We start from the raw sequence: 23,212 nt of genomic DNA, 5'->3' as shown, positions 1-23,212 counted from the left end.
CAATCAAAACCTGAAAAGTAATTAAAAAATGGTCTGAGAGTATGGGGTTCTGAGGGAGAACATTTAGGTCACTGACCTCTATCCCATATGTTAAGACCAGATCCAGGGTGTGCTTGTGACTATGAGTGGATTCATCAACATTTTGAGTGAAACCAATGCTATCTAATGCTGCAATAAACGCATTACTCAAACTGTCACTAGAATCATCCACATGGATGTTAAAGTCACCTATAAGAATCTTGTTATGAGCCAATACTATATTGCTTAAAAACTCCGAGAACTCAGTTAAAAAGGGCCATCAGAATAATTAATAAAGTAGCTCCAAGAGAGCACACCACAAAACTGTTTCTGAAGTCAGGATTATTAAAATTAAAGGATTTAGTTGATTTACAAACATTAATGGTTATGTATAAGGCAAAGCAGTATCTGTTACCTCATCAATTGCAAATATTTTTTACATTAAACAGTGAATCAAGTAGAAGAAACTTGGACTTTAAACCTAGAGGTGTAAGGACAACTCTCAAAGACATGTCTGTCTCAGTGATTGGTGTCACAAAGTGGAATTCATTAGACAGGACATTAAAATGCTGTTCAACCATTAATCAATTTAAATGCAAATATAAAGAAAATGCATTTATCCGATATGAAAAGGAATAAAATGTGTAAGCAAGTCCATATGTTTTTTAATGTATGCAAGTATGTTTTTATTTTAGGTGATTTCAATATTCATATGGACAATACCACAAATCCTCTTTCTAAAGATTTTTCATCCTGTTTAGAAAGTTTTGGTTTGCAGCAATACATTAACTTCCCAACCCACTGTAAAGGTCATACTCTGGATTTAGTCTGCTGCTCTGGTATCACTCCTTCTGACTTTACGCCTCACACGCTGCCATATTCTGATCACATGTTAATTACTTTCAATACTAGCCTCTCTTTATCCAAAGTTATCCTCCCCCGTACCATATCATTCCGCAATATCAAAAACATAAATGTTGACACCTTTTCTTCAGACATTAATAAGTTCCCAAACACACTTGTCAGTAGCTCACCTGACGATCTGGTCTCCCACTACAACAATAGCCTCCATACACTCCTGAACAGTCATGCTCCACTAAAAACCAGATCCGTCTCTTTCTCCCACTCTTCACCCTGGTTCACCCCTGCCCTCCGTCAACTCAAATCCCGAGGTCGACAGCTGGAACGGCTGTACAACAAAACTGGACTCACTATACACAAAGAAATGTACAATAATCATGTCATGCTTTATAAGGACCATATTTCCTCAGCTAAATCTGCTTACTACTCTGGTCTAATTCACTCCAATCAACACAACTCAAAAACCCTGTTCTCTCTTCTCAACAACATCACAAAACCCCCTGACTCTCTCCCCCAGCACATGCAATCTACTGATTTCTGTAACTCCCTTATGTCTTTTTTTGTTTCCAAAATCTCTGATATCCACCAGCAATTGTCTGCATGTGGTACTGCAGTCTCTGGAGTCTCTACGATCCCCATCTTGCCCATCGTAACCCCATTTTCTAGCTTTGTCCTCCCCTCAGTTCAAGTCATTTCTGAATTCATGCTTAAAGCCAAACCCTCCACCTGCCAGCTGGACCCCCTCCCTACAGTTCTTGTGAAAACCTGCTTATCTTCACTTGCTCCCCTCATCACCAACATCATTCATTCCTCTCTTATTTCTGGCACTGTCCCTCACTCATTCAAAACCGCTACTGTGACCCCTATTCTGAAAAAACCCGGCTTGGACCCATCGAATTTCAATAACTTTCGTCCTATTTCCAATTTACCCTTCCTCTCCAAAATCCTTGAAAAATCTGTAGCCTCTCAACTCCACAATCATCTCATCACCAATGACATCTACGAGCAGTTTCAATCCGGTTTCCATCCCCTACACAGTACTGAAACAGCACTCCTCAAAATCACCAACAACCTCCTTTTAGCCTCAGACTCTGGTTTACTTTCCATTCTCATCCTCCTTGATCTCTCAGCAGCATTCGACACCATTTCTCATAGCACTCTGCTTCTCAGACTTTCATCCATTGGCATCTCCCAAATACCCCTCGCTTGGTTCACTTCCTATCTTTCTGACCGCACACAATTCAGCCAACTTAAATCTCATAAGTCCAACACCTTCTCTGTCTCTGCCGGCGTGCCCCAGGGTTCTGTCCTGGGTCCCCTTCTCTTCATCATTTACATTCTCCCGCTTGGTCACATCTTCCGTAGACACAATATAAATTTCCACTGCTACGCGGATGACACCCAGCTCTACCTCTCTACCAAGCCATCTTCATCACTTCTTCCAGCCTCCCTCTCCCTCTGCCTACAAGAAATTCACTCTTGGTTCACTCTCAATTTCCTGAAACTAAATAGTTCTAAAACCAAAGTCCCCCTTGTAGGCACCCCCTCCACTCTCTCCAAATCCAACAGTTTTTCCATTTCCATCCACAACTCGACTGTCCCTCCCTCCCCCCAGGTCAAGAGCTTGGGTGTCGTCCTTGATAGTACACTCTCTTACCACTCCCACATCAATAATATTACTCGGTCTGCATACCCAGATAGCAACGATGTTTTGGCCCAGATGTGGCCCACATCCGTAGTCTTCTTACGGCCCACTTTCGGCCATGGTCGTGGCGTTCATTCAGGGGTGAGTGTGGCTGCCGGAACTCAGCCACAGGTAAACCGTACATGGACCGGATGCCAACATGTTGTGGGCCAGGTCTGGGCCAAATCTGGTCCAGATAAAATAACCACAGCGTCACCTTAATTGGGCAACATGTGCCAGATCAGGGCTATACAATACAATAATGACTACCTGCTTTTGCCTTGATGTACAATTTTATTAATATGAACACCAATTTTCTTTTCTATACAAAATTTTCCACATATACATTCAACCAAGTGCTCAAACTAGCAATTAGCAACATCAAATTGTCATTTTCCTACAAATGAATAAAACTCTGAAAACTGCATGTTACAGTTGCCTTGTCTGCAAGACAACACAGATAAAATGTATGACAGCTGAAGATAGTTTGCTATCTGGATGCATAAACTGTGTGTGTGTGTGTGTTTGGCTGTAAAGCCAACCTGCTTAAACATTTAAAACAAGAACTACTACTACAACAAGTAACATCAGAAATTCTTTCGGCAGAACAGTCAGTTTACTCGGGCCGCTGCCTGGCTCGGCGTCCTCCTTCTCTGTCCCCAGCAACATGGAGCCACCTTCGAATCCACTGCTCAATATCCTGGTCTGTAGCTGTGGCTGTCAATGGATTTCTTCTTACTGCATCTAAAATGAGACACAAGAAAGTTATTATCAATTTTGCATAAACGTAAGTTTTAACATTAATATATACGTACATTGAAGTAAATACATACTGCATATTACCTTAGTAATACCACCATGGGGCCACACACACACACACACACACACACAAGTCAAAGATTACACCTTAACTGGTTCTTAGTGTGGTAAGAATCAGTTAAGCTGTAACTAGCGGAAGGTTTCGCGAAACAGAGGAGCCTTCAGCAAGTGAGTAGACAGCAGTGATTTACAAGAAATGAATGTTTGCGAAGGAAAAAAAGAGCCAGCACAACTTTATGAGAGCTAAAAAGTGGATCCATGAAAGAGAAAACAATTTAGAAATGGAGATACTGTCGTCCTCTCCCGTTTTAGTAGGGGGAGGGGATTGCGAGTTCTCGGAGCAGGAGCTGCTGTAAAGAAAATCAACCTCAGACAATCACGCGTCTGATGAAAGACTGATTTAGGGGGAGGTTAGAGTAGAGAGTTAATTTATTGATTCCAAACTGGGAAATTCGGTTCCCAGGTTCCCAGTCAACACAGTCATGTGGGGTCCACATTCAATTTGCATGGGTTACATGGGCTTCAATTGGACAGTGGGCTTCTTAAGTTTATTATATGAATCCATTTTATTACTTAAATTCATATCATGGAGATTTTTTATAGAGCAAACTCCTGGGAAAGCTGGGGTTCATCAGCTTAAATGTTTGATTTTTTACATGTCTGTATATGCAGATGTGCGTGCACTTACTCTTGTCATCTTCTGATGTAAAACTTTGCCCGCTGGTCAGTGTTGTGCACAGGAAAATAATACGTTTAGAGGGGAAAAAAACAGGTTGAACACGATTAAAACAATTAAAAAAAAAAGGAAAAATAGCGCTCACTGACAATCGCTTCATGTATATCTCCAATCTACCATATTACAATTCAAAAATTACCTCCGCCAGCAGAGGTAAAGTAATCGTTGGGGTTTCTTTGTCCGTTTGTCTGTCCATCCGCCCGCCCTTTAAAAGTAAAGGAATACTTTCATTATACACTTACATATGGCACATTTCTGCCTACTGAACTATTATTTTTGTATTACTATACTCAAAACACCGTCACACCAGTTTTCCCACTGTCTGGCCTACTGTAATACAAAATGTGGGATGAATCAGAGTTGCTTTGTTCTGCATCCACTAGGGGTGAATCAGATATTAAAGTACTGTGGTGGTGGTGGAGTCTTCTCTCTAACCTTTAGGGAAAAGCATGCCATTTTGTCCAATAACTTGATTTAATCCATCAAAGTACCAAAAGTGCAAATAACTAGAAATGAGAAACTCTTTAAAAACTTCCAGCACATACTAGAGTGTCAGGACAGAGACATTTTATTCAAAAAGTGTTTTTTTTTTTTTTAATTGACCCACCCGCCACCCATACCCGCCCGCCCCAGCCCCTCCCAAATCCCGCACCCCAACACCCCACCCGTCCATCCCCCACCCATATCCCACCCCCAGGGGGGCCGACGGCCCCAAGCAGCCAGGAAGCCAGACACAGGGGCAGAGCACCCCATCGAAGGGACGGCAACCAGCCCATCACTGGACAGGCCGCCACCAGAGGCTGGCAAGAAGTGTTTAAAACGATGAGAACAACGTTACGCATGCTGCTTCATCAGACTCGCTCCTGAATGTCCACAGGTGTCTGCTTAAATAATCAGCGACACCTATACTGGGGTGTAGTTATATATTTTTACAGTATTCACTCTCTTTTTTGAGTTGTAGGAGTTGGTACAGCCTTGTGTATTTTGCATTATAGTTATCTCATTATTGTAATGGGTCTAACAAGTATTACATACAGTTATATGTATTTTGCATTTATAGTCGACCAAATCATTGTAGTGGGTCTTAACAAGTACCTAAACTAATTTCTTTTTTCTCTTTTATCTAAACTTCTCTCACTCTACCTCCAAAGAAGAGTTGCGATTGCTGCCTGTGTCTAATTAGTTGACCTGATTGATGTCCCCTTCTCCTCCCCCAGTGTAGGTGTCTCAGATTATTTAAGCAGACGCCTGTGGACAACCTGGAGTGAATCTGATGAAGCAACTGCGCCTTGTTCTCCCGGCTTTAAAACTTCTTGAATAAAATGTGTCTGTGCTGACACTCTAGTGGATGCTGGAAACCGTTTAAATTTTCACTGTCACATTTCTATAAGTTTAAAAAAGGCTTCATGATTCATTTTTTATCCAATCAAGATTTGAATCGTCATTTATATTGACTTCTTTTTTTTTTTTGTCTCACGGTACAATGTTCCGTTCTTAGACATTAGTGGCCTTACATTGTAGGATTGAGGGTGACAGCTTCTTTGCAGTGGCCATTTCTGGAGGTCGAGGTAAAGTAGATGCTCCCGACGTCTCATCTTCACTATCCGCATCATCTTAAATGTGACACCTCTTCCTGCATTAGAAAATAAATAGGAGAGATAGAATTGTGCAAGGCTGTAACTTGACTCACTTCATCTTTTCCCATTGTGACTCCATTGTTCCTTCAACTTACATTGTTCTCCGTTTGTGTCTCTGTGGCTGGTTTCTGAATCAGTCAAATCCGTGAATCTTTCAGGCTCTGGCAGTTTGACCCTCGCTTCCTCATAAGTAGCTGTGAATTGAGTGAACATAAAAAAAAAAAATTAGATGCAAAATACAGAGTGCAAATTATGACTTACTCCATACCTTTGCCTAATAAACGCGTACTTTGTACGGAATCCAACGTGTTCCAGGTTGTTCCTGTGATCTTACTGCTTTTACAACATCATCCCATTTGTATGGTGGCCACAGACAGGTGTTTTTTTTTTTAAACCAATTTGCTGGAACAACTTCCACTTCATTTGTGGAAGCTAATATGACAATGTGAAACATTTCCTTAAAACAAAAAGAACATAAACAGGTTAATAATTTCATTAAAAAGTTATATTTCAACATAAAACATTGAATTTGTAGAATACTGCATTGTTATTGTACTTACCACATTGATGTAAAGGAGTCAGTGAAAACCTAAGGATATGAAAGACTACATTGAAAACTAACAATAAAACAAATAAGGAACTCTTACAAACAAAACATTTTATTTAACTATGTAGAAAGGAAGACTAAAAACCAAGTGCATTACTCAATGCCAATGTTGGAAAATCAACCGGAAGTTCCGGCCGAAACTCCGAAAATAATCGGTTTCCAAACGTTTGCTCAAATTCAAATTCAAACTCTCCACGGAACAAATGCCTGAATTAGACCACGTAAGTTGGGAAAGTTTGGAGCAGTTAATCGAAAAATCTAGCCGGCCGCTATTAAATGAATGGGTTTAGCAACATGAGCTAACAGCTTGACGCCACCCCCTCCAAAAACGGGCTTTACAGGGACCTTTCAATACTCATGTGTGTCATCTCAGCTTACTCCTGAAAGAGTTTGATCAAGCCTATTTAAAGATAAGTTGGTGTTTTCCTCTAAAATTGCCAAGGAAAAGGGCTAGCATTATGTCAGCTAACAGCTAACCACAAAAACGCAATTTGATTCATCTTCAAACGTGTGCTACTAGACGTATATGTATTGTAGTGTGATTTTTATTTTTATTTTTTTAATGTCACCGTGCAATTACCCACCAAATAGTCGGACACGCAGAGCTGACCACCGAGCAGTTCCTCCAGCGAAAGACGAATACAGCCCAGTCCGCCGATAAGCAGTTTTCCCAGCAGGGGTAATGAGATGACTTGGCGCGCAGGAAGAATGAGCGGGAAGAAGAGAGGGATGCTGGGAAATGTAGTGAGGAGGGGTACTTCATTCACACACTGTCGAACGCTAACGGACTACATTTCCCAGATTCCAACTCTGCAGCGCTGTGATAGAATGTTGTGTTAGTGAGCCTGATGAGCCCCTGGATAAACAAGACATTCCCTCACGTTATTTTACTGAGAGACGCAATGATATTTTTTTCCTTTTTTTTTTTTTTTTTACAACTTTATTAACAGGTACAAACATTAAAGGCATAACACTTATCCAAAGTTGGGAACCAGTAGGATGTAAAACATCACCCCCACCCCCCACCCCCCCCCAAAAAAAAAAAACATCACACAAAGACAATAAGAGGGCCTTAATCCAATAGTACAAATGAGTTCAATAAAGTAAACACTTTCTGAGCCTTTTCAGTCTTTACCAAGTGCAAGGACTTTTTAAATAACTCTAAATTGTTTTTGAAACCAATGATCCGGGGTCTACTTTTCAAATACTTGCATTTATGAATGTAAAATTTGCAAAGAACTATTACATTGTTCACCAGGAAATCTGCATTGTTCTTCTTTAACTGGACTCCACCTTAAACAAATGGCGGTAACAAAAGGAGGTAATTTGTTTATAGATGTCAACTTTGAAAAGACAGCCATAATCCCAAAAATATATATGTTCTACAGTCTCAATGTTGCATTCACAGGAAACACAAGAGTTATTCTCCTAACTGAAGCTTAAGTGTAAAAAGTGTTAGAGGGGTAAATGCCATTCAAAAATTAAATATAATCTTTGTGTTGATCTGGAAAAAGTAGAAAATGTGTCTACTCCTTTTAGTTTCCGCAACTGAAACTAAACTACTATCATCACTCAAGATGTAATTCCTTATAGCCAACAGGGATGGCAACGAGTAATTAGAGCACATAAACTTATTTGAAAAATTGTTAACCACCCAAACATGCTCCTTTTCCAGAAAGCGGTCTCAAAATAAAACATTTGCATGTAGCAGTAGTTGTTTATCATTGATGTAAAAAGAGCTGTAGTGGCCTTAACACCTTATTGGACAGTTGAGGCTACCACATGCTGGGTGGATAATTTTATTAAATAGATATATTAGAGAGAAAAAAGATTAAAATCCATCATATACCCACAGCTTTCAATACACACTGAGATATGTTTATATGAGTTATATATTGCTCAAAAAATAAAGGAAACACTAAAACACACACAATGTAAAATATATAAAGTATGTATATATAACATTTAGATACAAGGAAAATAATAGTTTGACATGCTAAAAGGGGAAAAACTGTTATTTTATGCTGTAATTTTTTTATATTAATGCACTTGCAAAAAAATTGAGTATTGATTGAGTTGGGATTGAGTATAACAATAAGTAGAATACGGTGACTATGGTGGGCCAGACTGGCCCACGCAAGGTTCGCCGCAACCAACAAGGGGAGCACTGGACATCTGGGCCGGGCTTGGCCATGCACCGCTCGCCAAACCCCACGTCGAGCCCGGCGGTGGGATGTTTGGGCCAGGCTCGGCCCATGCAAGGTTTGCCACAACCAACATAAAGACCGGCGCGGGACATGCGGGCCAGGCTTGGCCCACACAAGATTTGCCGCAACTCACGGCAGGCACGGCGCAGAATGTCTGGGCCAAGCTTGGCCCATGCAATGTTTGCCGCAACCCACGTCAAGCCCGGCGTGGGACGTCTGGGCCGAGCCTGGCCCACTCAACACTGCCAGTGCCGTAACGGAGCCGTAAGAAGCCAAAAGTGGCCACATTAGGCCCAAATGTGTCTGCTATCTGGGACTTTCACCTGCGCAACATTTCTCGTCTCCGACCCTTCCTCACTTCTCAAACCACTGCCATCCTCGTCCACAGCCTTGTCACCTCCCGGATGATTACTGCAATGCACTTCTCCTTGGTCTCCCCAACAAATCCCTCAGAAACTGCAGCTCCTCCAAAACTCTGCAGCTCGGCCTCATTACCCAGACTCCCGTCATTCATCACATCACCCCCATCTTACAACAACTCCACTGGCTTCCAATAAAACCAGAGAATTAACTATAAGGACACTTCTCATTACATTCAAAGCACTCCATAACCTGGCCCCACCTTACATATCTGACCTCCTCCACATCGCCACTCCTGTCCGTTCACTCCGCTCTTCCTCCAGCCTCCAGCTTTATGTTCCCCCTGCCCGCCTCGTCTCCATGGGGCAAAAAAAATTAAAAGCCTTATATAAGCCTTATAATGAAGGCAACACATGCTGTATGTAGCTAAAGGCCCGGTCACACCGCCCGAACTTTGCTGGAGCGCTCCTGGAGCGGTGAAAAAAATTCATCACCGCTCGTAATCGTTCACCACCTTGTAAACGCTTGGCCACCGCTGATGTTACCGGAGGGGCCCTCCTACCGCTTCGAAGGTTTTGAGCTGCACAAAATATTCTGAGCGGTGAGGAGCGTTGAATTGTCCGCCCCCGGTCAAAGTTTGGCACCGCCAAACACAAGTTCGTGGACGTTCGGGTCCGCCAGGCCAACGCAGAAATCTTGAACACTGGACCACCGCTGCTTCACCAGCGTTGCCCGGGCGGCGATTAAATGTTGCACAAACTTCGGTGGAGCGGCTGTAAGCGTTCTATGAGTGGACGCAGGGTTGCTGGAATGGTGGAATGGAATAATAAATGAAAAAGGTTGAGGTTATGTACATAACAGTATTTTTTCACAGTTGTTAACACCAGAACAGCCGAGACATTCTGACGGACCGTTTGGGTTTTATAATTCAAATAAATCTGTTAAAATGATTCCCCTGTCCTCTAATTCTTTGACTTTTCCTAAATATGTGTCTTGTTTGTTTTTCTGAAGCAAATAAGGTTTCTGAAGCAAATAAGGTCCTAACAATGACACACACATAATATTACAAAGCATTTATACCTCCAAAGATAAAAAAGACGCACTTTGCGTGGCTTTTTTTCTGCAATTGATTTGTTTGGTTCATGCGCACATCTGAACACGGAGCTAGCTCTGACAGCAGACAATCAGACAGACGTCCAGAAAAATCAACCAAATCCCCCTCAAAAAAAGACAATAAAAAGAGGCATAAGAGTTATAAGGTGGAAGAAGCTTTAGCAATGATACAGGAGGTCAGTGATGGGGAATCGGATGGCGGAGACGTGTCGGACATCAGCGACCTTGACTGGAGTGAAGAGGAGGAACGTTCTGAATCACAGTCAGAACAGCCACGGGCCAAATAGCAAAAGAAAAATGTAATCCTGCCCCAAAATTGCCCGACAGCTGTTGTACAGTCCAGCACAGAACCTGCAGTGGCGCATGGAAGCATCGCATCACCTCCAGGTATAGAGAATTACTGGAGGCTACTGTCAGTTTACAACTAAATAATAATAACATAAAATGGTGTAAAAAATAAATAAACTAATGTAATAAATTTCAACACAACAGTGAATACGGTATTGACATCAGGAGCACTGCAGCGTCTCCAGATGTGCCAATTACAGATTCAGGTAAAATATTATATCCTCCATCAAAGTACAGCAAACCATGTGTTTTTCGTTTCCAAAAATTAATTTTAAAACGAACATATTTCCTCTGTCCTATGGAGCCTGCAGTTCCAGAATCAAATGAGCAGGGTGAGGACAGGGCCGTGTGGGAAGGTGTCCGTCCTGGTGCACAGCCGGGGAGACTTATTTTACTCATTTTAATATGTTCTTGATTATTATTGACGGTTAATAATACAACTATTTTGTGTGTGTTGGTGTGTGTGTGCGTGTTTATCAGGGAAATGAGTGTGCGGAGTGTGAAAGGTGACGCTGCGCAAATGCGCACTGTAAAAAGTTAAATACATTTTAAAACCTGATTTGAGCCATTAATACAGCAGACAGGAGGAATTAAAAGGTTTGCTGATCCTCTTGACTTAATATTTTGTTTATTTTCTTAATTTCTAATATATTAGATTACAGAAAAACAACCTGTTGGTGTGCTCCTGCGCAAAAACACTGCAAAATATATGACTGTCTGGCTGACTGTTGCGGCCTTTGGAGGGGGTGTAACAATATTTCTTGACACAACCAGTAGGCCACATCGGTTTACCTGACTCCATGGCTTCAGCTGCCTGCTCAGTAATGATCTTCTTGGAGGTTGCTGCCTTTCCTTCTCCAGCCTTCCTCTTCTTTTGTCCATGTCGCATGATGAACTTCAACTATCAACTTCTATCAAAAATCGATCAGAACTTGTATCAGCTCCGTAGTCACAGAACGCCGCTATACCAACACTCGCTACCGCTTTCTGCCGCTCTCTGCCGCAAAACCAACGCTAAAGCAACGAACGCTCCGGCAAAGCTCGGGCGGTGTGACCGGGCCCTTAGCTATATTAACCTATTATCAAAATGACTAAGTTGGTTACAAATACATAATGAGCCTTCATGATTAAATGTTTAATTTCCCTGCAGAGCATGTGGAGAATGACGCACCACGTGACTACTCTGTTGAAGGATATTTTTTTGTTGTTGTTGTTATTTGACAACTTCTCACGACAGAGCAAACATTCAGGCAATCCTTCCACATTGGCAATGAATGCAAATGATTCGGTCCAAGAAACGTTGAATCCTCTGTTCTCCTCAGTTATTTTTCTCTTTTTACCTTTGGGGTCCATGATCCATCACACAAGCACCGGTTTGTTTACAACAGCACCCCGCCTGGCATCCGGCCCTGCTGATGTGTCGCAGGCTATGACGCAAATCTTCGTTGACAGAAGTGTTGAAATTTGATATTTATTCTACACATTTTTACAGCATTGGAAAACGTTAAGAATGTTTGTGTAATGTTTGTCCTCCTACAGAAACCATATTAAAACAAAAAATATATTTACCTACCCCACCTTTTTCCATTTTCAAGCACCAGGGAGCCACTAGGCTGCGCTAAAGAGCCGCATGCGGCTCCAGAGCCACGGGTTGCCGACCCCCGGCCTAGGTAAACCTCCATGCTTGACTTGTAAAAATCCGGGAGCAGGATTAGTGACAGGATCAACAAGATCAACAGAGGAGCGTTCTACACGACTGCTCTGTGCCCGGGGCTCATCGCTGGATTGTCAATTTAGGGTACTAAGCCGATCAGCCATATTGTGAGCTAAAAGGGCTGCACCCTCCAAAGTTGGGTGGATGCCATCCCTGCGGATGAGCCCAGACTTTCCCCAGAAGGTGCAAGAGTTGTTTAGAAAAATAACTCTGTTTTCCTCACTCCATCTAGACAGCCAGCGATTGAATGATGAAAGTTGGCTATACATTTCATCATTGACCAAATTGGGGGGCAGGGGACCAGAGAATATTACGGCATCAGACATCGACTTAGCCAATTCACACACCGAGGCTACTTGTAATTTGAGCACCTCTGATTGTCTCCGCCGGGCATCATTACCGCCTGCGTGAATCATGACTCGACGGAATCTCTTACCTCCCTGTTTTAAAAGCCTAAGGTTCCCCTCGATGTACCCCACTCTGGCCCCCGGGTAACACCTAACCTTCACCGCTGGCAGCTTCACGTCTCTAACTATAGAGCTGCCAATCACCAGCGTGTCCAGTTCAGCCGGTGTGTTGTCGCTGAGGGGAGAGAACCTATTGCAGACACGAAGCAGTTCTTGGAGTGCTACGTGGTGGTGCTTAGCACTAGCCTTCTTCCGGACCGTCACAAACCGGTCCTGGTCTTGCCCCGGCTGCTCGGGACATGCTGCGGGGCTAGGCTTGCTAACACTCCTCTCACTGCAGGAGTGGGCTGCAGGCCCTGCTGCTACCTCGCTGTAGCTAGCACTACGCTGCCCCTCACATCTGCGCAGCCGCTCCTCTAACTCGGTTAGCCTGGCCTCCAGCGCTGTCAATACACTGCACTTTACGCAAATACCACTATCGTCAAGGGAGGAAGGGTTCTGACTCAACATACGGCATACTGAGCAGGAAAGAAAAGAAGATAGAGGGGAGGATGCCATAGCGGTCCCGGCGGACCAAGCTAGTTAGCACGCTAAGCTAGTTAGCACGCCGGTGGCGCTAACGGCGGAGAAGAATGTAATTCACGAGAGATCACTGGTCAGTCGGGGGCGAAAATAACCCCGGGGGCGTAAAAAGCCCCGATTTTTTGATTGCTTCGTGAATTAACAGTAATAGCAAGAGAGAGACCAGAGTTTCCCCTACATAAACTTTACTTGGGTGGCCCGCCCAAGTAGATTGACACCCGCCCAAGAAGATGAATTAAAAAAAAAAAAAAAAAAAAACGCGGTCTGTCTCTCACACTGGGTGTCAGGCGCGTACGCATCAACACGCTCCCCTCGGGCGGTTGGGGCCGAGGTGATCGGGGGCCGACTTGGCTTGGGTCCGGCGAAGTCAGTGACGACTTGAATTGGGGCCGTGGCAACTAGTTACCGGTAAATTCGGTATTTAAAAAAAAAGTCCACTTTGGCTGTGTAGGTGGGCTGTGTTCATGTCCCTTTAAGACGCTGCACTACGCGACTCCACCACCTCCTGTTTAAAATCACAGTAACCAGCAGAAGAAGCCCAAGACAATCTGCTCTCGAAGGAGCTGAAGCAGAGCAGACAGACGCTGTTCGACCCTCTGAACATCCGAACCAGCAGACGTGGTCTCTGGACACATAGCATGGAGACATGCTAGTTTAGCTGCTACCGGCTAAAGGCTAACAGCCTGCAGGCTGCAGATTGATGCTGGTCGACCGCCCCGGACAGTAAAACTTATAATCAGCTGATTGGCTGATTGTTCCTGCAGAAGCTCCTCCTGCTCTTTTATTGAACAGGCCGTATGTTCTGGTGTTGTGTTTGTTTATATCACGCTGCATGTGCAGGTCCTAGTCCGTGCTCTGTGTCTTCTTCTCCATTTTGGAGTCTCTGTGTCAGAGTGACAGCGCCATCTGAAGGCCTGGCAGGTGAACTACATCGTTTTGAGTTCTTGTTATGTTGTGTGGATGTAAATATTTCCTGAAGCGATGCTGTGTGGACAGGAAACTGAGGAGGAGATGTAAACAAATAAGTTGGGCTCATTTGTAATTCAGGGACAGGTAGACATCCAGTTGTGTTTCATTCTCAGCTGCTCATAACACCACATCACACTGGAAACATCTGGAACCACGTAACATTAAAAATTTCCCAGAGTCTTCCAGTCATCGGATTTTCCCTAAAGCCCACAGAAAAGACATTTACATTAACAGCAGAGTTCTGTCGGATTTGGACGTCTTTTGCTGTGAAAGTTAGATACATAGATATGTTTTGTACCCTAATCTTGATAAATGTAATAGCATTTCAAGAAAATTGACCCCATATAATGAGAAATAAAATAAGAATAATGTTTGCACCACTTGAGCCCATTGTAAACTGTCATAAATTTAATCCAGTACAATAAAAAGCTGTGATTAAATGCCCCCTCCAGTAGATAATTATCGTCCATTTATCGTTATCGAGGTGAACTGCTTAATATTATCGTGATATTGATTTGAGGTTATATCGCCCAGCTCTAGTAAGTGATTTAAACCATAATGCATAAGAGCACAATGTGAATAATTTCAGTTCATTTTCTTGTGCTCTTTTGCATTATGGTTATGCAAGTTTTTTTCTCGTTTAGAACAAAACTGAACTGAGGAACAGGCTGCAAGGGGAGCATCTTGCTGCATGCATGTGCATCAGCATAAATGAAATACATAGATAGATAGATAAAACTTTATTAATGTCCCAAGGGAGAAATTCAGGTGTCCAGCACAAATCATTCACATGCAAATAATAAATAACAACAGTACAATAAATAAAAGTGCTCGTAGTGTACTTAGTTCGGCTCAGGCACATCTGTTATACAGCCTGATTGCTGAGGGGATGAACGACCTCTTGAAGCGCTCAGTTCTGCAGCGCAATGACAGGAGCCTGTTACTCCGCTCACTTTTTTGAGCTGCAACTGTGTCGTGCAGTGGATGTTTGGAGTTCCTCAAGATACTCTGCATTAGAGCCCCCATCCTCCTCTCCAAGACTGCTCCAACAGAGTCCACCTTCCTCCCCATCACAGACACACACCTCCTGATCAGTCTGTCCAGCCGATTGCTGTCTCTTTTTGTCATACTGCTACCCCAACAGACAACCCCAAAGAAAACAGCACTTGCAACAACAGAGTTGACCTGACCCCCGATCCTTTCCGTACCGAAAGGCATTGGAGTTCTTTTTTACTAAACCAAGAAAAATTCACTGCTCTGACACTAACTGTCAGCTTTGCAACTAGCTTTGCAAGTAGCTTTAAATGGCTATTTTTCCTTAATTTTTTTTTTTCGTTTTTCTTTTGGGTTCTGTTTATGTTAAAGCAGGCTTAAGATGTATCTAGAATAAATAATACATGGTTCATAAGCCGGTTTGACTAGATTATTGTGAATGCACTTATCAAATACCGCAACGTCCTCCTACACCGCCCGACCCACCATCACAAGTAAATTCTCAACCTAGGGGAAACACTGGAGACAGCGAACACTTCAGTCGCTCGCAAGCTTCACCAACACGGAAAACACTCACCGGAAGTGACGTCAGCGTCAGGGTCCCTCCCTCCTTCCTTTCCACCACTGACCGGTTTTAAACAACATAGTTTTTCCAAGAACAGGACGGTGAATAAAAACACAACAATGAAGGTTGAATGATGCATGGATTTAAAAAAACTGTCAGGAGTTAAACACACGAAATAAGCTGCAGAAGTGAAGCGTTTTTCAAAATAGAACTCAGTACAGACTCATGAAATTTTGAAGGGACGCTTTCAAAAATAAACTTTATTGTTGCTTTGCAGCCCGGTACCAAATGATCCATGGACCGGTGTCGGTCTGCAGCCCAGTGGTTGGGGACCCCTGATGTAGAGGCCTGTCTCTCCATGTTTCCTGCTCCTCCTCATTCTCGTCGGGTTTCTGCTGTCTGATTCCTTCACTGAGTTTCTCATCTTTGGGATCTTCTTCCTGATATATTCTTGGATTTTCCATGTTTTATCTTGGATGGTGGCTCTGACTCTCACTCGTCCTCCACCTTCCTCTTTTTCCTTTTCCTTCCTCTTTTGAAGAGTCCATCAGTCCCCTGTTCTCTGTAAACATCCCGTCTCTCTGCGACTGCTGCTGTTGGAACATTTCCTCATTTCTGTGTTGGAAAAATGATGAGGAGGCATTCATCTGATGTTAGCAGTCAGAGTTAGCAGCGAGCATGATGGGAAGTGTTCAGCAGTGAGTTCCCTGCAGTATGAATAGCAGAGGATGTGCTGACGTTTCTGCTGCTGCTGGGTTGAGATTTACTCTGGAGCAGATTGAAAATGTAGCGTTGATTTAAAGTGATCACCTGCTGTGCAAGTATTGTTTTAATCCATTCTCATGAACTTGATTGATTGAAATTCGTATTCTGTGCAAATGCACTGAAATGATGTTGGAGGGTAATTCACATCTTACCTGAAGTCCTGAACTTTCATCTTCATTGTTTCATTGTAAGTCTTTCGCTGCCAGCTGGTTTCAGATCAGACTAACCTTCAATTTTGACTCATATTTCAAGACTCAGAATATTTGAGTTCCAGGATTGTGTAAACACTGAAACTATTAAATGAAAGAATAAACTCTCTTCTTTCATTAGGAAAAAAAATCTGGTTACTACCTTTTAGTGTTCTTAAGTAATCATCAGTACAACATCGGGTGGTTTCACCAAAAACACGTCTCTCTGAGCAAAAAATGGAGAAAACCAGTTTTTCTGAAAAACACATTTGAAGTAAAACAGTGACTCTGTTGGTCATATTGTTTGATCTCGGGACACTTCAATCATCTGAACAGTAGTTTCCTTCTATAAAACAAAGAAACACCACAGAAAAGGAATTTTTTTTTGTTTTTATTTTTTTATTTAACCTTTCTGAAGCCAGGAAGGTCCCACTGAGATTAAAACCTCTTTTTCCAGGGAGTCTTGGACAGCAAAATAATTTATTCACAGATATATATGACAAAAATGTCAGAACTTTTCAGTTTTGCATGTCTGTGTTGGGATTTACATTTGGTTATAAGTATTAAATTACTAAAACTATGGATTACCACGGGCAGTTGGTTACTTTTAGTAGTTTTATTAAATTGTAATTCTGAGTCATTGTGATTTTATGGTTAATAATTACTGTGTGTGTGTGTGTGTGTGTGTGTGTGTGTGTGTGTGTGTGTGTGTGCGCGTGCATGCGTGTGTGTGTTTACAGGAGCAGACACACAGCAGAGTCTTCAGGATCCAGCAGGTTGTCTCTGAAGAGTGACTGGTCCAAAGATTTTCCACCAAACTTCAGTGGTGAACCTGGACCTTCAGACACAAAGTAAGAAACTCTTTGTTTCCTGTTGTTTCCTCCAAACCAGAGTGAGAGATGTTTTGCTCGCGTTCAGATTGAGTTCTTTATTCTGAATCAGTGTGAGAGTTGAAGCTGGATCTTTGTGTCTCTGCTGTGTGTCGTGTTGCTCAGAGTAAATGTTTCTTGGTGTCCACAGAGAGAAGAAGAGCAGTGATGTCTGTGAGGAGCAGCAGGACCAGGGTTCTTCATCAGGACTGCAGCAGCTTCTAGAAGAACATAAGAAGAGTCTGAGGAGGAGATGTGAACGTGTGACTGAAGGAAGTGATGAAGCAGGAGGAGGAAGCCTCCTCAACAGGATCTACACTGAGCTCACATCACAGAGGGACTCAGTGAGGAGCTTCAGAGGGAACCTGAGCTGAAGCAGCTGGAGACAGCTTCCAGGAAGGAGAGCCTCCATCACACTGCCATCAGGGTTCAGGACATCTTCAAAGCCTCGGCCCAGCAGCTCAGACACATCCGAGTGGTTGTGACCAGCGGCGTGGCCGGCAGCGGAAAAACCTTCTCGGTGCACAAGTTCACTCTGGACTGGGCCGAGGGCCTGGAGAACCAGGATGTCAGTGTGCTGGTTGTTCTCTCCTTCAGGGAGCTGAACCTGATCAGAGAGCGGCCGTACAGTCTTCTCACGCTGCTCCATGTTTTCCATCCGGCGCTCCAGAAGCTGACGGCAGAGGAGCTGGCTGTCTGCAAGCTGCTGTTCATCTTTGACGGTCTGGATGAAAGCAGACTTTCTCTGGACTTCAGCAGCAAACAGCGGCTGGTTGACGTCTCCCAGCAGTCTTCAGTCAGCCTGCTGCTCACTAACCTCATCCGGGGGGATCTGCTGCCCTCGGCTCGGGTCTGGATCACTTCCAGACCTGCAGCGGCCAATCAGATCCCTCCATCATGTGTGGACAGACTGACAGAAGTGCGAGGCTTCACTGACGCCCAGAAGGAGGAGTACTTCAGGAGGAGGCTGAGTGATGAGGAGCTGAGCAGCAGAATCATCTCCCACATCCAGACCTCCAGGAGCCTCCACATCATGTGTGGAATCCCAGTCTTCTGCTGGATCACTGCTACAGTTCTGGAGCACATGTTGAGCAGCGAGCAGAGAGGAGAGCTGCCCCAGACCCTGACTGACATGTACTCCCACTTTGTGCTGGTTCAGACACACAGGAAGAAGCTCAAGTACCATGAAGGACCTGAGACGGGTCCACAGGAGCTGACGGAGGCTGACAGGAAGATTCTCCTGAAGCTGGGCAGGATGGCCTTTGAACATCTGGAGAAAGGAAACATCCTGTTCTACCAAGAAGACCTGGAGCAGTGTGGTCTGGATGTGACTGAGGCCTCGCTGTTCTCTGGAGTTTGTACTCAGATCTTCAAAAGAGAGTCCGTGATCTTCCAGAAAGCCGTCTACAGCTTCGTCCATCTGAGTGTTCAGGAGTTTCTGGCTGCAGTCTTCATGTTCCACTGTTTCACCAACAGGAAGACAGATGGACTGAAGACCTTCCTGACTTTATCTGGACAAGTGTTCAAGTTGTTTGGATTTGATAATTCTTTCCCATCTCTGGACAAGGTCCTGAAGAAAGTCCTGCAGAAATCCCTCAGAAGTCAGAACGGCCACCTGGACCTGTTTGTCCGCTTCCTTCATGGCCTCTCTCTGAAATCCAACCAGAGACTCTTAGAAGGTCTGCTGGGTCGGACAGAGATCAGTCCAGAAACCATCCAGAGAGTCATCCAGAACCTGAAGGAGATCAACAGTGATGAAACGTCTCCTGACAGAAGCATCAACATCTTCCACTGTCTGATGGAGATGAAGGACCTCTCAGTCCATCAGGACATCCAGAAGTTCCTGAAGTCAGAGAACAGATCAGAGAAACTCTCTGAGATCCACTGCTCAGCTCTGGCCTACATGCTGCAGATGTCAGACCAGGTCCTGGAGGAGTTGGACCTGAAGAAGTACAACACATCAGAGGAGGGACGACGGAGACTGATCCCAGCTGTGAGGAACTGCAGGAAGGCTGAGTGAGTCCACATGTCCTCATGATCAATGTCTCAGTGATGTTTGTAGAAAGTAGTTCCTGTAGTTCCTCTGTGGAGATGTTCCTCAATCAGGGCTCCATATTCAGGCCTGTCTGATCGTCCTGGAGAACAAAATATGTCGATCAGCTTGTTCAACCAGAGAAGTTGATCGTGCTGCAGAAGCTCCTGATGCTGTTTGGTTTAATAAGACCAGAAGACAAGCTGAACGTGCTGCCATGTCTTCTTCGTGTATTTCTGTGGTAGGGTTACAGCGCCACCTAAAGGCCTGGTGTATGTACTGCATTGTTTTTAGTTTTCATGATGTCCTGTGGATGAAGATACATGTAACCCCAACATTGTTCATACTGCAGGCACATTTAGGCTGAAAGTTACTTTTATTCAACCAGCAAGTGTCTTTTTTTCCTGACTAGAAATGACTCAGGCTTCTTCCAGAAGTTAATAAGATGATGTACAAGATGCTCTGTTGTGGGAAAAATATTTTTCAGCTTTAACTTGGATTTGAACAAAAAGTGGCATGTCCAAAATGATCCGTCCCCTTCTCAATAATCAATATAAAATCCTCTCTTAGCTATTACAGCAATCAAACTCTCCCTGGAAGTGCTGAGCAGCTTGTTGCATGTCTCCACTGGGTTTTTTTCCTCCATTCATTTTCAGCAGTGAGCTCCAACTCTTTCTGTTTGGAGGGTCTTTCCATCACTCTGATCTTTAGCTTCTTCACAGAATCTCAGTTAGATTCCAGTCAGGACTCTGGTGGGCCGCTGCAAAACCTTCATGTTTTGGTCCTCTCACCATTTATTCACCACTTTTTACTGAGATTTTTGGGTTGTTTTTGTGTTGAAATGTCCGCTGGAGCCCATGGCCAGGTTCCTCTGCAGACTGTCTGATGTTGTTGTTCAGAATCTTGATGTGTTGCTCTTTTTTCATGGTGCAGTTCACTGTGATCAGGTTCCCTGGTCCACTGGCTGAACCCCCCCAGAGCATTCAGTTCCCTCCACCATGTTTATCAGTGAGGAAGGTGTTCTTTGGGTTGAGAGTTTCTCCTTTTTTCCACCAAATGAAAGATAACTCATTGTGGCCAAACAATCCAGTTTTTCTTTCATCTGACCATAAAACAGAAGAGCAGCAGTCTTCTTTGTCCGGAGGAGCATTTCCAAAGGCCAAGCAGGCTTTTGTGTGTCTTCTGGTTCATTCATAATCCACGAGAAGCCGAGCAGAGTTCAGCAGCTCGGGGTGTCCTCGAACAAAATGACATTATTTTGTTCACACAGGAGCTTCTGGCAGAAGAAAGTCTGCGACCCCGGCACCCTCGTCGGGCGCTAACTTTCTTGGGCTGGGTGGCCTGCAAAGTCTTCTGTGATTGGTCAGATTTCCCTGGTTTACCTCGGCATTCCCAGGTAAACCAGAGGTCAGCAGAGGTCAGTCAAATGGAGCTGACTGAAGAGGCCGTGCTTTATTAAATGAAGCACAAAGCTGCACAGTTTTCCAACAATCACTCAGAAAGTCACCTGAATTCTTCTTCATGATTATTTAACTGTCCATGTGTCGATTTGTAAATACTCATGACATTCATTCCATTCACATTTGTCAGAAATTTTTATGAATCAATTTCTTGTACCTCGTTTTGTTTCACCAAATGTTATTAATGTTCAATGGAGAAGTGTGTCTTTTGGTTATTCATACATTGAAAATTAATTCTGAATTTGGATCGTGTTTGCAGACTGATTTTGTTTCATGGCTTTGATAACGATGTTTTTCAAAGAGATTGGCTCTATTATATATTGCCATAGATCCCACAAACACTTTATATCCCCTGAAAAAATGTAAAATACAGTTGTCAAATCTCATCCGCACATCTGTCAAAGAAATGAATGAACCAGAATTAACTACTGAACAACTGCTTGAACAGAGAGGGGAAGCCTGGTGGAGGAGAAGCCATTTATATGGACACAACACTAAACTAATGCATAAAGTGGTGCGAAAAATCACAACAGCAAGGAAGTGTGTGAATGCATTACAGTTGAAATCTCCATGGAAAAGAAAAGAATGTGACAGTGAGCTGCATTTATGGATCACCAGGTTCTAATATATATGAATGACATCTTCAAGATCTCCACAACACTTTATTTTGATTTCTTTGCTGATGATACAAATACATTTTGAACAGGGGAGAACCTGGAACAACTCACAAAGGAAATGTCAGAATTAGATCAATTGAAAAAATGGTTTGATACAAATAAACTATCATTAAATTTGGATCAAACATTTCATTTAGATAGATAGATAGATAGATAGATAAAAATTTTATTAATCTCCCAAGGGAGAAATTCCGGTGTCCAGCAGCACACAGATCATCCACATGAAAATAAATAAATAACAGTACACTAAATACAAGTGCTCGGATTGTTCTTGGTTTGGCTCAGGCACATCTGTTAAACAGCCTGATTGCTGAGGGGATGAACGACCTCTTGAAGCGCTCAGTTCTGCAGCGCAGTGACAGGAGCCTGTTACTCCGCTCACTTTTTTGAGCTGCAACTGTGTCGTGCAGTGGATATTTGGAGTTCCTCAAGATACTCTGCATTAGAGCCCCCATCCTCCTCTCCAAGACTGCTCCAACAGAGTCCACCTTCCTCCCCATCACAGACACACACCTCCTGATCAGTCTGTCCAGCCGATTGCTGTCTCTTTTTGTCATACTGCCGCCCCAACAGACAACCCCAAAGAAAACAGCACTTGCAACAACAGACTGGTAGAAAATGTACAACATGTCACCACACACGTCAAAGGATTTAAGTCTCCTCAGGAAAAACAGCCTGCTCTGTCCTTTCTTATACAGGGCCCGAGCTGCTCCGACCAGTCCAGTTTGTGGTCAAGGTGCACACCCCAGTATTTATTGGTGTGAACAACCTCAATACTCACTCCGTCGATGATGACAGGTTGATCAGAGGGCTTCCTGCCAAAGTCAATGATCATCTCCTTCGTCTTCGAGGTGTTCAGAATAAGACCATTGTCCCTGCTCCAGGTGGTGAATCCCGGGATGAGCTCCCTGTACTCCTTTTCATCCCTACCCTTCACACATGCCACAATTGCAGTGTCATCTGAATACTTCTGCACATGACACGCAGCAGATCTGTGAGCAAAGTCAGCAGTGTACAGTGTGAAGAGAAAGGGGGATAGTACAGTCCCCTGCGGTGCACCAGTGTTGCTCAACAGGGTCCCAGATACACCCCCCCCCGAGCCGGACGTATTGTGACCTCAGAGTCAGGTAGTTGTGGATCCAGCGAACAAAGAGAGGATCCACTCCCATCCTCTCAAGCTTCCCCTTCAGTAACTGAGGCTGGATGGTATCAAAGGCGCTTGTAAAGTCGAAAAACATCAACCTCACATAGCCTCCAGCTCCCTCCAGAAAGGAGAGCACCTGATGGACCATAAACAAGACCGCATCGTCCACTCCCATGCTGTCCTGATAGGCGAACTGAAGGGGGTCCAGCGCCCCCTCCACTTGAGGTTTGAGCAGCCGGAGCAGCAGCCTCTCAAAAGTCTTCATCACCACGGATGTTAGGGCCACTGGTCTGTAGTCCTTCATCCCTGCAGGCCTTGCCACCTTGGGCACTGGGACAAGGCATGAGGTCTTCCACAACGCAGGGACACGTCCAGTCTGAAGACTCCGATTGAAGATGGTTTGGAGAGGCACAGCCAGCTCTGACACACACTCCTTCAGCAGCCGTGGTGATATCCC

The 23,212-nt window shown here is 43.9% G+C and overlaps 1 protein-coding gene and 3 long non-coding RNA genes across 4 annotated transcripts in view; 2 read left to right on the top strand and 2 right to left on the bottom strand.

The window, feature by feature from the left end:
• LOC115393997 (uncharacterized) overlaps window positions 1-17,649 on the top strand; it is a 31,334-nt gene extending 13,685 nt beyond the window's left edge. Inside the window, exons 2-3 of the long non-coding RNA XR_003931994.1 lie at window positions 17,314-17,424; window positions 17,594-17,649. This is a non-coding gene — a long non-coding RNA (uncharacterized LOC115393997). The remainder of the gene's footprint in view (window positions 1-17,313; window positions 17,425-17,593) is intronic.
• LOC115394001 (uncharacterized) lies at window positions 3,220-5,738 on the bottom strand. The gene is made up of 4 exons (XR_003931997.1): window positions 5,633-5,738; window positions 4,258-4,323; window positions 4,071-4,102; window positions 3,220-3,307 (listed from the first exon to the last, which is right to left on the bottom strand). It is a non-coding gene; the product is annotated as an uncharacterized LOC115394001 (long non-coding RNA).
• On the bottom strand, window positions 6,141-7,032 carry LOC115394002 (uncharacterized). The gene is made up of 3 exons (XR_003931998.1): window positions 6,943-7,032; window positions 6,316-6,344; window positions 6,141-6,212 (listed from the first exon to the last, which is right to left on the bottom strand). It is a non-coding gene; the product is annotated as an uncharacterized LOC115394002 (long non-coding RNA).
• A 499-nt stretch (window positions 17,650-18,148) lies between the features above and the next one.
• On the top strand, window positions 18,149-19,681 carry LOC115393963 (NLR family CARD domain-containing protein 3-like; the record flags this gene model as incomplete). The annotated part of the gene is made up of 1 exon (XM_030099082.1): window positions 18,149-19,681. A coding segment is annotated over one exon (1,314 nt), but the record flags the coding sequence as incomplete, so codon positions are not given.
• Between the last annotated feature and the right edge of the window lie 3,531 nt (window positions 19,682-23,212).

This window comes from Salarias fasciatus, chromosome 9, assembly GCF_902148845.1.
Source record: "Salarias fasciatus chromosome 9, fSalaFa1.1, whole genome shotgun sequence".
Lineage (NCBI taxonomy): Eukaryota > Metazoa > Chordata > Actinopteri > Blenniiformes > Blenniidae > Salarias > Salarias fasciatus.
The sequence above is the reverse complement of the archived record's forward strand: the minus strand, read 5'-3'. Positions and strand labels throughout refer to the sequence as shown.